The sequence below is a fragment of the Sesamum indicum genome, linkage group LG6 (assembly GCF_000512975.1).
Source record: "Sesamum indicum cultivar Zhongzhi No. 13 linkage group LG6, S_indicum_v1.0, whole genome shotgun sequence".
Taxonomy (NCBI): Eukaryota; Viridiplantae; Streptophyta; class Magnoliopsida; order Lamiales; family Pedaliaceae; genus Sesamum; species Sesamum indicum.
In genome coordinates, this window is record NC_026150.1 from 7,815,367 (window position 1) to 7,830,201 (window position 14,835).

At 33.6% G+C, this 14,835-nt stretch overlaps 1 protein-coding gene and 1 pseudogene across 1 annotated transcript; both read left to right on the top strand.

The window, feature by feature from the left end:
• Positions 239-5,440, top strand: LOC105164032 (annotated as a pseudogene).
• Positions 10,832-11,580, top strand: LOC105164033 (disease resistance response protein 206-like). The gene has a single exon (XM_011082581.2). The coding sequence runs from the start codon at positions 10,847-10,849 to the stop codon at positions 11,372-11,374; it is 528 nt and encodes a 175-aa protein (XP_011080883.1). The 5' UTR covers positions 10,832-10,846; the 3' UTR covers positions 11,375-11,580.

The following is a 14,835-nucleotide window of genomic DNA, read 5'->3' on the forward strand; positions in this document are numbered from 1 at the left end:
AAAATGCGATTCTATCAGTTTCTTTTAGTGTACCTCTATAAATAAGTTTGAAATTATTATTCAAATTCTATTAAATATAAAATATTTGTTTATTTTATGTGATTTATAGTAATTTATTAATTTTTAAAATATATTTAATAAAAATCAATTTTCAAATTCCAATGTAAGGGCATTATTGGAAACACGCACTAATTCCCCGCTCTACAAATACGCAACAATGGGAGGCTCCGGAGTTCATCACCACCTGCCAACGTCTCTCTCTCCCTCTCTCTAGATTTTGTAGTCCTCCACAATCAGTGGAGCAACTGCTTTGTCTCCATCTCTCTCTCTTCCATCCATTCTTGAGAAAATTAAAGCACTAATTAAATAAGCGGGCATTCGTGATATTTTGGAAACTGTTGCGGTGGTGATGGACGACCTCTCTTGAAATCCTGCCTCAACATTTTTCCACAATTCAGGTTTCCTCAATTCTCTCTCTCTCTGTTTACATACACACACACACGTACACGCACTATGATGTGTAAGAAAGAAGCTGTCTTGCCCAAAAACACACACGACCCACGTCGAGGGGAAGTCTGGATTTGAACAAATATCGGGAGGGCTGGGACAAAGTTCCTCCCTTTTCTTGATGTGCGCTGCGACGGTTGGATCGTCCGTCGCCGTTTTGTTATCTTTATATCCTGTACGTCTCTTCATACGTAAAGGTTCAGTATACATATTTGTAATTTAAGATATAGTTACAGTAACAGGCTGTGAAGAGGTATTACAAGAATGGGGGATGATGAATTTCAGGAATTTTCGTTGGAAATGAGAATGCAGAATACGAAAATTCTTATCAAATCTAAGTTTGACTGAACTAAATGTAATAATCTTTTTTTGAATTTTACACTAACGAACAGGTAAATATATTGTATTCAGTTCAGATTTTACTAAACTCAATTGGAATTAGAATTTTCGCCTACGTAAAAGAGCAAGGTGTAAGTTTTGACGTGGTTTCGCAGAAGCATGGAGACACGTAGTTGGGTCGTAGTCGCAGGTTAATCAATGAGTTGAATCTTGGTAGTAAAAGACAAGCTTGCCACTCAGTGTTGCATTTATTAACATGGGACTATATTTCCATGAAAATTTTGGTAATAATTTATTTGGATAGGTCAACATTGGGGTTCTACAATGGAAATTACCTGATTTAACTATTTTTTTTTTCTGGGCCTTGTCCCTGGCACTAGATACCATACCTTATATATCGTGACGTGGTGACCGTTTATTACAACTTTCAGTTAGTTTTGCTTTTCTTGATTGAATATTTTTTACGGTTGTTATCATTTTCAGACATCTATAGTAATTGGAATATCCCCCTCTTTCCTGGAAGACTTGTATGTTACACAACCTGGAGTCAATGAATCAAATGTTAAATAAACAGTACTTCTAGTTTCATCCAAGAATGCGTCAGGGGAAGTATTATTATATTTGGTTATGTGATTGATCACTCTCTTAAAATTTTACGTCAATCACATAATGCATTTGTTATATGAGTAACATAGATATGGTCGAACTCTTTGATTTTCTTATTTGCTAATATAAATGGATCCTGTATGGGGGTGGATGTGAAATAAGAAACGAAAAATTGCAACGATTCTTAGCCTCATTGGATGAGGTTAGGTCTGCCCAAGATAGACACCATTATACATTATAATTGACCGAAAACTTGGCAGGTTAGGAATCAGACCACATTTTTCCATGATAGACAGCTCTCTTCTGATTTAGTCTTTGTTTCCCTTATTTTAGTCAATCCATGCATTTTTATAGACTTCAAATTGAAACTTCTGTATCCTTTGTATTAGTTGCGTGGAAGTTAGCTAGCGAAAACATAAGATTGCCGTATAATAATGAGTTTTTTTCAATTATAGAATGTTAGTAATAATCATTACTACGGCGTGATTATCCAAGGCTGACTTTGAATTTAGATAAGGAATTCTAAACTCGACAACTTGGGTTTGGATGCTGTTATATCAAACAATTTGATTCTTTTCCTGTGTTGTATGAATCTGATAAGTATATAACAATGAAAACATGCAGGCCAATTGAGATAAGCTGCTTCTAGTTTATTTCTGGTGGTGAAATGGCTACCAATGCAGCAGCCAAATGTCCGCCGCCCATGAAGGCCACCTCAAACGGGGTCTTCCAAGGGGATGATCCTCTCCATTTCGCACTTCCTCTCGTGATCATACAAATATGCCTGGTGGTGGTGCTGACTCGCATACTCGCATATCTCCTCAGGCCACTACGGCAGCCGCGTGTTATTGCTGAGATTATTGTGAGTCTCTTTTTCGTTTTTTTTTCCTATTTCGTCTATTGCCGCAACCATGTTCAGCATATTCTGATTTTTCAATAGATTTTGCTTTTTCTATTTGAGGGGTCGACTTTTCTTGATTCCTTAGATGCTTTTTAACTAAGAAATGCCTTTTCTAGTGCCATAGTTGTTTCTTTAGGCATCACACTCTGCAGTCTTCATTGCTCGCCTTTTCTTTGCTTAATAGAATATTAAGTTCATTGGCCCTCTGATGTTCGATGTTACATGAGAAAGTTAAATCATGGGTACTACTAAATAAATGCCACCATGAGGTTCCTTTATTAAAGTGTTGCTGTAGTTATGATGAGCTAATAGAGATAGAAAAGCTTCTGTGTTGGCAAATTAACTTAGTTAAATTGTATTGTTTTTGTGTTTGTTTTTCTTGTTCGAGTAAAAATTTTCTGACTTTTCAATGTCCACTTTCTCTTTTTTCTCTCATCTACACGAATTGCAGTATCCTCATGGAATTCTTATTCAACGTTTACAATGCACAAACGAAGAGAACATACGTGTAATGTATTTAGGTGGTAATTAGCTTGCAACCGCCTTACTCGTCAATATGTAAATCTGTAACAATAAAAACCAGAAGGAAGCTAGTACATCATCCATTTTCATGTGAGACAAACACGATTCTTTACTATGTAATTCTGATTAGAGTTTTGACTTGTGATGCTTTCTTGGCAGGGGGGAATTTTACTTGGTCCATCAGCTCTAGGCCGCAACAAGAAATATCTTAACGCTGTTTTCCCCCCCAGAAGCCTTCCAGTTCTGGATACCCTTGCCAACCTTGGCCTCCTATTCTTTCTGTTTCTTGTTGGCCTTGAGCTGGATCCAAAGGCTCTTCGACGAACTGGGAAGAAAGCATTAAACATTGCCCTTGCGGGAATCTCTTTCCCCTTCGCTTTAGGAATTGGGACATCATTCGCCCTCAGGGCCACTATTTCCAAGGATGTAAGTGAAGGTCCCTTTCTGGTGTTCATGGGAGTGGCCCTTTCTATCACCGCCTTTCCCGTCTTGGCTCGTATTCTGGCTGAACTTAAGCTTTTAACCACTGATGTTGGTAGAATGGCTATGTCGGCGGCTGCAGTCAATGATGTGGCTGCATGGATTCTGCTAGCTCTTGCAATCTCCCTATCAGGCACGGGCCGTTCTCCAATTCTTTCGCTGTGGGTCTTCTTGTGTGGGCTTGGCTTCGTAATCTTATGCATACTTGTCGGTCCCCCAATTTTCAGATGGATGGCGCGACGCTCTGAGGGTGAGTCGGTGAACGAGGTATATGTATGTGCTACATTGGTTGCTGTTTTGGCTGCTGGATTGGTCACTGATACTATTGGAATTCATGCCCTCTTTGGGGCTTTTGTGCTTGGAGTTATCGTCCCAAAAGAGGGACCGTTTGCCGGAGCCCTTGTGGAAAAAGTTGAGGATCTCGTATCCGGTCTGTTCCTTCCTCTATACTTTGTATCAAGTGGACTGAAAACAGATGTAGCAACCATTAGAGGGGTTCAGTCATGGGGTCTTCTTGCTTTGGTTATAGCCACAGCCTGTTTCGGGAATTCGGGAAGATTGTCGGCACCGTTGTTGTTGCACGCCTCTGCAAGGTTCCTCTTAGAGAGGCACTACTATTCAACAATTAACTACTCCCTTTTCAATTTGCAAGATCTTTCATCTGACGTCTGATTCATCTTCACATTCTAGGTTCTGAATGATCAGGCCTTTGCCATCATGGTTCTAATGGCTCTAGTCACTACATTCATAACTACACCTACCGTTATGGCCATATACAAGCCCGCTCGAATGGCGAAATCAGAATACAGGCACAGAACTGTTCAGAGGAAGGAAGCCAGCAGCCAACTCCGACTCTTGACCTGTTTCCACAGCACTAGATCCATACCGACGTTGATTAATCTCATGGAGGCTTCACGTGGTACTGCAAGTAGGGGCAGACTCCGTGTCTACGCAATGCACCTGATGGAGCTCACCGAAAGATCATCCGCAATACTGATGGTCCATAAGGCAAGAAAGAACGGACTGCCCTTTTGGAAGAAAGGGCAGGAAAACGATCCAAATCACCTCGTCGTGGCATTTGAGGCATTCCAGCAGCTTTGCCAAGTGTCAATCAGCCCAACAACAGCAATCTCGCCGATGTCTACCATGCATGAGGACATATGCGCCAGCGCAGAGACAAAGAGGACAGCAATGATCATTCTCCCATTCCATAAGCACCAGAGGCTTGACGGACAGTTCGAGACTACACGGGCTGAGTTGAGGTACGTGAACCGCAAGGTCCTCGAGCACTCCCCATGCTCGGTCGGCATCTTGGTCGACCGAGGGCTCGGTGGAACAGCACATGTATCAGCAAGCAACGTGGACTACACCATTACAGCCATCTTCTTTGGTGGCCCCGACGACCGTGAAGCAGTCTCATACGGTGCTCTCATGGCCGAGCATCCCGGAATCAGTCTGAACATTGTTCACTTTGTCATCGACCCCAAGGTCGTCGAAGAGAGCGTGCAACTAGATATCGATCAATACGATCCAGAAACGAGATCAAACAACGAAGAGTTCATCTCAGATTTCAAGCAGAAAGCATCAAAGGATAGCTCAATCACATTCAAAGAGGTTGTGGTAAGCAATGCGGATGAGGTTGTTGATGAGATTCAGACACACAGCCGATGCAATCTGTTTCTGGTGGGAAGAATCCCAGAGGGTCAAATATTTTCATCTGTTAACAAGAGGAGCGAGTGTCCGGAACTGGGACCAATAGCAAGCATGCTGATCTCTCCGGATTTCTCAACAACGGCATCAGTGCTGGTGGTGCAGCAATACCGGAGACAGCTGACTGGGGACTCATTGACTTCTTTGAGAGAAGGGGAAACTAAGGAAGGGGAGTATGATTCATGTTAATTAGTGTAGCAAAATGGTTAAACAAAAATCAAGGAATTAATGGTGTAGATAAATACTCTTAGTTTCTTGATGATATATAATTATATATATGTATGTATGTACGTATGTACGTCCTCGTACTGTACGTCTGTCTCATTTTGAAGTATATAATAAAAATCTAGACGAAGTGGTATTCCTCGTACATTATTTACGGTAATTATCGAAAAACATACATGATTTATCTTCTGGATCTATGATGCATGGATACGAATATATCGATATTATGAACACGATACAATATGAACATGACGACACAAATAATATTGAAAAAATTTAGAACACTAGATAGTACTGACACAACTATATATAATATATATTTTTAATTTCTCATAAAATTAAAATATATAATATAAAAATATTAAAATAAAATATAAAATAAGCATGCGTTACATAACCAAATGTGACATAAAAATAAACATAAATCAGTTTATTTTAAAAAGTACATAATGAAAATTTATAATATTCAAATTAATTAAATCATCATCATCATCTCTTAAATTTTTAGTAATTTCATCCAAAACTTTTAATTTAAAAAGTGTGAACTACAATGATGATTAGAGAAACAATATATAATAAGATAATCATACACTAATTTACTTTTCAATTCTAGCTGAGTTTGGACCAAATAATATTATGAACTTAGTGAAGAACACCTAACTACTGCACCCAACATAGTAGAGATTTTTTTTCCCCCTTTAATTTAATCGGTTGCCGTGACATGTAGTATTTGCAAGCATATAATCAGATAGATTTGTCATAAAATTTAAAAATTAAAATTAATATATGATTAAAAGCAGAGCGAGTGATATACATTGGTGAAAATTTGGAACAAACATAATAATATATTAGGGGCTAAAAATTAAAGTGAACTATTTGAGTTAAATAAATATATTAGTATAAATATTTAAGGAGCCAATAAGGCATAGTTTAGTTAGCGAAGTTAAAGCCCCATGTTTTTAAAAGTTATGTATTCGAACCCTGCCATATGCGTTGGATGTTGTTCTATTGCATAGTAGAAGTTGTCTACTTAATAGTAATTGGTAATTAAATTTAATTTATTTGATATTATTGATCGAAATATAATTATTGCACATAAAGTCCTCGATTATAAACATATATATTAATAAAGATGTTGGAAAACTAGAACTGGTCGCTTTTTAATCTATACAAAATGCCAATGATTATGATGAATGAAATATCGTGAACAAGTGCTCCACCAACAATGGCTGCCATTTCCCAACGATTCGGATTCTCAGTGTCAACACTTTTGTTTGATTTTAGAACTTTGTCTGTTTTGATTTGTGCTGTCGTGATGATGTTTTCAAGAATATAGAAAAATCAAATTATTCGCGCCGTCCAATAAAATCGAGCTCTTTAATTAATTTAAAATCTCTACTATAATAGATATTCAGACGCTCGAAATAAACCATGCCTACTCGCTCTTCCTATATTATTTATATACTTAAAATTATAAAATATTAATTTGATTTTTCGATAATGCTTACCTCATCAAAATACAATACCAAAATATATACTGGGTATAAATTAGAATTAGAAATACCCATTTTCCTAGAAATGCACATTGGGACAAATATGAGATTAGTCATTCATTTTCTTATCATGATTTTAACTATTTTAAATATACTGAGAATAAATTATTCTTTTTTTATAATACTTAAAACGACTTTTAATAAAATTACATTTACAATATTCGTTAGTCATAAAATATATATTATTTTAAATACGTTAAATTATTACTCGTTGTATATTTTTCAATATGTATACTTTTCTTTTAAATAATAAATATTTTTATTAGAAATTTAAATATATAAAACCGACCAAAAAATAAGTTTATAATTAACTTAACATTCTAAAATAATATTTTTTTTATGTAATTAGATTTCATGTAGTGTTTTTTTCTATTTTCCTTTTAATTTTGAAGCTCATTACTGTGTATTTACGAAACATTTGGATGAATGATTTGGAAAGTATTGATTCAGTTTCTTTCTTTATTCCATTGGCATACATAAGAATGATATATTAAAACCATTTATTTTATATCTTTATTCCATTATTAAATTTGTTCTATTTTTATCCAAATTCATTCAGGTTATTTTTGAATTAATGAATTTGATATAGTTGGATTTTAAATCTATAGTTACAAATTCTTCAAATTTATTTTAATAATTTTAAATTTTCTTGATATATTTTATTATATATCGCTGGATTTCAAATATTATAATACGATTTCATTTCAAATTCTTTTTTTAAATTTTCCGGTCAGATCCAAATCCATCAACGTAATTTAATACGTACCAATCCCTCCTATAAGTTGTTCAGATATATTCCATTCCATAGTTTAAAAAGTTGGATGATTTTTTAAGCACAATTTCCCTAAAATCCCCCATAAAAAGTTTAAGAACCATTGGAACCGCATCAGACCAAACTATTTATGATGGTTCCCACGTAACACGATTTTATCAAAATAGTGTGAAATCGCACAAACCATGGTGAGGCTCAAAAGTCCTAAGCTTATTTCACCAAAAATAGAAAAATGGTGTGGGCAAAAGTCTGATGTGAAAGTCCGTTCTCTTGCTGAAGAAAAGGCTGTGAGAAGAATTAAGTTGTTCATAAAAGTCATTTTTGTGAAAGATTTTATTTTAATTTCCTTCTACTTCTCGCTATTTTTGCAAGTATTATTAAATTTCGATTTTATCGTAAAGTTTATTTTATTTTATTTTCGTACAAGTCTTTATATATCCCAAAATGAAAGATTTTGGGCAATGAAGCATCGTTTAGCCAACAAGATTGAGACTCTACGAGTATAATCATAGATTCGAGTTCCACTGATGTCTGTATTATTTTATTTTAATACAAGTTACAGGTCTATTGTCATAATAATTATTGATTAATTATACATATTTAATGCTGATGAATAATATATCGATTATTATAATTGATAATAATTAAGATTTTATGATATAATTATAATCGACTCATCGAAAAAATAAAACAAAATTGCAAACCAGTCCCTGAAGATATATTTAAACCTCATGCTATAATTGCAGTATAGACCTAAAAGATGTATGTAAGAAAGCAAAGAAAGTGGTAAAAGAAGGGTATCACCATCATACAATGACCACCAAATTCAACACAAAATGATGCCCTATCCATTTATCAATGGAGGAATTACCAAATGGGGGTCTCATCACTTCATATTTTAGTCTATATTTCATCCAGAAAATTATGTGACAATCATTCATCATTTGGTGTACGATAATCAAGAAACGGAGAGGATCATTCCCCTGATTGATTGGAAGAAATTGTCGGAGATTGCCATTGTATAACAATTGCATTAGTAATCGTTTTGAGACAAAAACATCTAAATCACTTGGACAAATTTGATTCTCACGTCGATCACTGATAATTATGATCATTAAATGTCAATTAGATTCGAGGAACGATAAAAGATAAGTATATTTAACTTCTTATAGTAAGGAATAATTATACACTTTATGACCTATTGACCTTTTACCCATTTCATTCATTCATTTTGAAAAATTATAGAAACCACCCCTAATAAAAAACAGAGACGATTTGTATAAACAAATGGAGTGTAAATGTAATTATTCATAATTATAAAGTATACCCTCTTACGCTAGGAGAAAACAATTGGGCCGTATTATGGGACACGAAATCATAAGTTAATTAGTTGAAGCAATCTCCAGCTCTTCTGGCCCATTTTCCCAATTAAATTGAGGCCCAATCAATCACATGATTTGTTATCTTAAACTAGTTTTCAAGTGATTGCATTGGATTTAAAATTCACTTAATATAGAGTTATTTAAAATCATTAAATTCAATATTTTTTTGGTCAAAATATAATTTGGGAGCACATCTTAATATTTTTTTGGACCATTTATCGACTAAATTATAGGGCTTTCTATCTCTCTAAATTTTGAAGAGGTTGTCTCTTTAGTATGGACACATAGGATTTATTATTATTATTATTATTCTTTTACGTCAAGATATTCAAGATCTTATCAAGCACATCAATATTCGACGACAACCAAAATAAAATAACTTACAAAATTATTATATAAATAGATAAACATTTATGTGCATGCAAGATTAAAATCTCTGTTAACTCAAAACTTATGGGAAAAAAGTATAAGAAAGCCCCATGTGATATGTAATATGTGCAAAATATTACTCTATTTTAAAAAAGATAGAAAGATAAATCGCTAATGTTTTTTATATAAGAAGATAATTTGCATATTTATAATATTAAAAAGCGTAAATTGCATTAAAATAAAAAATTTGGGGAAATTCTACCTCGGCACTAATTTGGTCAAACGTGAATTAATCATATGATAAATATAATATATTTATGATATAGTTAGTTTATAATTTAAAAAAAATAATCAATCACAAAATAAGTATTTAAACAAACTTGATTTGGACAAAATCATTAAAAAAATTTGAGGTATCAATCTTAAGGGTTGGGTGGCAAGTAAATTCCGAGGGTAGACACATAGAAAAGTAGAAGTCAGAAAGTTTGACTTGAAGAGTGAGCGCGCCCACCTCTCCTGGAGAGACGTGTACTTGGAAAACTCACTTTTTCTATTATGGAGAAATTGAAGTAGAACGTTTGCAATCTTCCACTGCTATTTCCTTTTGGCATATGTTCATCTGCAGTTGCCAATTCTTACTCTTCTCTGTAGGGACTGGTCCTCATGCTGCTGCTCACTACCACTCTACCATTGCAAGGAATTGAACTGTGTGAGAGAGAAATTGCATTTTTTTTTGTCCCATATATTAAGATTTTATATTTTTAAAATTTAGTTTCGTTGTTACATTTTCCTCATGTTATATTCTATATATTGAATTTTCCTCAATTTTTGCCTTTACGTGTATTTTTCGTCTATTAATAAGCTGACATTATATGGAAATATATACATGAGACTGCTAATTGACTTTGTTAATTACTGGATGAAAAATTCATGTGAGGATTAAAATTGAGAAAAATTTCAATTTATGAGATGCAATGTAAGAAAATTGTAACAGATGAGACTGACTTAAAAAATACGGCAACATATGTGCCAAAAATGTGATTTTCCCCGTGAGATATATAACTGTATTTGTCAAGAAATCTAGTGACAACTGTGAAATTTGTGCAGAAAATAAGAATTATTTTGAGAATTTGTGAACTATAATCAATTCTTTATATATGGGTGTCTGCATCGTAAATGTTTAAATATAATGTTGAGTCAGATTTCACGCTCCAATACTTTTATTTTAAAAAAAAGATGAACTAGATTAGGTACAACATCAAGATTCATTACATTCCAAACCCTTCTAACTCATTTGGAAGTACGTACATATACAAGTTGTATTGTTTTTTTTAAAATAATTGTAGAAGTAAAATTTCTAGTCATATCAATTTCGAATTTGGGCACAAATACTCACCAACCCCCCTGCCCCTACAACACACTATATAATGAGACCAATGCATTACCCACTCCTCACTCCTGACTAGTTTCAACACCGATCATGGCTACCAAAACCCAAGCGGCAGACCTTCCCTTTAGCCGCAAACCCCGCCGGCGGTCCCCCTGCCGAGAACTCACCTTCTTCTTCCACGACGTTCTTTTCAACGGCCACAATTACCACAACGCAACCTCCGCCATCGTCGGCTCCCCACAGTGGGGCAACAAGACCGCCGTGGCGAAGCCGTACAATTTCGGGGACGTGGTGGTGTTCGACGACCCGATAACGGTGGACAACAACTTCCACGGGGCGCCGGTGGGCCGGGCCCAGGGCATGTATTTGTACGACCAGTGGAGCACGTACGGCGCGTGGCTGGGGTTCTCGTTTCTGTTCAACTCGACGGAGTACGTGGGGACGTTGAACTTTGCGGGGGCGGACCCGTTGATGAACAAGACCAGGGACATTTCGGTAATTGGAGGGACTGGAGAGTTCTTCATGGCTCGAGGGATAGCCACTTTGTCGACTGATGCATACGAAGGAGATGTCTACTTTAGGCTTCGTGTTGACATTCAGTTGTATGAGTGCTGGTAGTGGTAAGCTTATAAGCCGGCTCGCTAGCTCGTTAATAAGCCGTGCTTCATGGCTTCAAAGTTTCTATTACCGTTTTGTCCTTTTTCTTTGTTTTTGTGTTACGTGAGAACAATTTGGGGGGTGATTTGTCTCATCCATGCATGGAATATTATCATGATCAGCAATTTGTTTACTCAATATATCTGGAATTTCAATCAAATTTGCTACCTTTTGCATTCTTAATTAAGATGGCTCTTTTATTTTATTCCAATCAAGATTCTTGCAATTGACTTTTACGAAAAAGACATCATCTCAAGGCAAAAAGAGAATTTCAAATAGACAGCTAGCGAAGCTAGACAACGAAATCCCTAATAAAGGTTATATATATAGAGAGAAAGATAGGGAGGGATAATTGCAATTTTAGTCTTTTAATTTAAGAGGACGGTAATTTTAGTTCTGTACAAATTAATTTTGATAATTTAATCCTGTAATTTTATAATTTTGGTAATTTTAGTTTTTTTCCAGCCAACTTAGCAGGAAATTGCAATTTACTTCCAATTTTAGTCATATAAATAAATTTATGCAGGACCAAAAATGTCAATTCCCCAAAGTTATAGGATTAAAAATGTCAATGCCCTCTAAGTTACAGGACTAGAAATGTAATTAATTGAGTCATGTGCAAATTACATGTAATTTTTCGGCCAAATGAAAATTTCAAAGTTACAGGACTAAATTGCGAAAATCAATTCGTGCAGGACCAAAAATACAGCCCTCCATAACTTATAAGACTAAAATTATATTTTCTCTTCTATATATGTATATAACATTAGTTAGTTAGGATTTGATAACTACTGATTTTTTTGGGGGGTATTTGGTAAATTGAAATTTTCATTAAGAATATAAAAAATAGTTAAAAATCGGAAGATTAAAAGAATTTTAACTACACTTTTAAAAAATTTAATAAATAAAATAACAAAAATAGTATGAAGATAATGTATATATAAGTATATATATAAATTGGAGAGATTTTCATGGAAGAAACCACAGCGACTAAAGCTGTGGTCCCACTCTATTCATGTAGTTATGAACTTATTGTGTCAATAATTATAGTGAAGTTTATGTGACCCACTCTTTTGAGATGTCATTTGACAACATACACAATCAATATTAATTTCCTATTGAGGGGTTTCATATTTAGTAGCCGCCTCTTTTTGTATACAGGTTGATCGGATGTGATTAGGTAGGGAGTTATGCAACTTATAAATCACTCAAACTTATTATTTATGATATGTATCAGTATTATTAGTCCACGAGATGGTTGTAATGGACGCAAAGTCTCATTTGACAAATGATGCTAAATTATACGTTGTGCAATATGGTCGAAATTCTATTTAGATAATGTATTATGTGTTGTGTTTAGAACATCATGGTTTTCTCCTAAAAATATATATGACTTATATATTGAATAAAGTCCTCGTATATAACCGAGATGAAACGTGCATTAGTGTCACATTTTTATTAATACTAAGACGGGCGAAAAAATGTCGACGATGTCCCTATGATAGGAGCAAAATCAGAATTGTGGACGCAAAAATATTTAAAATTTTTTTATTAATTATCTTTGAATATACATAAATGGCTTGTTATAAATTATGTTTGAAAGTGGTTGAGAGTTATAGTTTTTAAAATCATGAATTTGAAGCGTGCTAAAAGAACAAATGATGTATAGAGCAATTTATTTAATTAAATAAATAACAAAAGCTTACTAAACCAAGCAATGAAGACAAAAACATAAAACAAAACACAGTGGGTTTCGATCTTAATATTCCAGAGTGGTTGATTTGGCGCATCTGCAATTTATTTATTTATACGTATAATTTAATATATTATCTAATACATTTCAATAATTTTAAAAATTAAAGAATAATAATAAAAAACTACCATGAAAATAGATATGCATCCATGTTCATAGGGCAAGAACATGATATAATATTTACCAATTAGACAACACTTTATTAGCTGTATACATAATTACAATGGATAAAAAAAAGTACACGTAACGAGTATTAATTAACAACGACTAGCCCCTAACTATTAGTTGTTGTTCGTGTAACAGAGGCAAAAACATTAGTCATAACTAAAAATAATGACGAATGTACTTTCAATTTAAATAAAAAATTTTATGTTGAAATGAAAATATGTTTGAATTAGTTAATAAGATTGGGCTTTGTGATGTCAAATTAATATTTTCGCATTAATTTTATTTGACTATAATAAATAGTATTTATTTACTGTAATTTTTAAATCATAGTCAATTATAATACATCAAATGTCTTTTTTTAATTTTTTTTTTTTGGTAGTGACATTTTGTACTTAAATTGAAGAAAAATAGGATAACTGGAAAAGTTCACCTACACTATAACCGAAAAACAATTTATACAGTACCACCAAAGCGATCACATCACCACCTACTCTCTACCAACTCTTTACAAGATTTTTTGTATTAGGAAAAAAGATAAAAAAAAAATTGTGGAGATAAATGAGCTTATGAGTTGATAATTGATGTGAATCAAAGTGGCAAATCATGACTTGATAAATTGCTCAAAAAGTAGTTAAGATTTTCTATTATAAATTGAAAATATTATATTTATTACATGTAAAAGTTTATATTATTTATATATAGTTTATTACATATAATATATAATCTATGTCGAAATTATTAAAATCATATCAAAAGTTATAAAATAGAGCAAGTGTATAAAAATAATGTACATGCCATGCATGGGGCATGGGGGCTAATATTTATAGATTCAGTAGTTGTACGATTACATGTTAATTACAAATTTTAGAGAATGATTCGATCGACGATCAATATGAATTTGTACGTATTTGAATTTAAATCAAGATTGAGTCGAATCGAAACGAGCAGTAAAGATACAGATATTGGTTTGTTTTCTTAGTTAATTGAGGAGTTGGAGGCATTTACCATCTTTAGGTGATAATATATAACATAAAATCTAATGTTATCTTATATAAAAATAGTAGTTATATGTGTGTTTCGAACAAGAAAAGCTCTCAACAAAAGAAGTTGAGGGGGTATTTTGTGGGAAATTGCCAACTCAATCATTTAATGTAGTAGGTGATATAGTGCCAAATGGAGGGTAGTCCTCTTTTTATTTAATTCTTCATTTAATACTTTTTAATAATATATTATTCGTTATATAATTTAACATCAATAATTCAAATAAGATACATTTAAATAAAATAAATAAATCTTATACCCATATTTATAAAATTCCAACACACAACATTACCAATTTAATATGACCTTTCTGAATTTTATATTTTCGAAAATCCTTTCCAAATTATAGAAAAAGTACTCAAGCATTATTTATTTCCATTAATACCCCTTGATTTGCATATTACCAATTTACCATTACATCTAATTATTAGATTGGATTGGAGAGAGAGAGAGAGAGAGA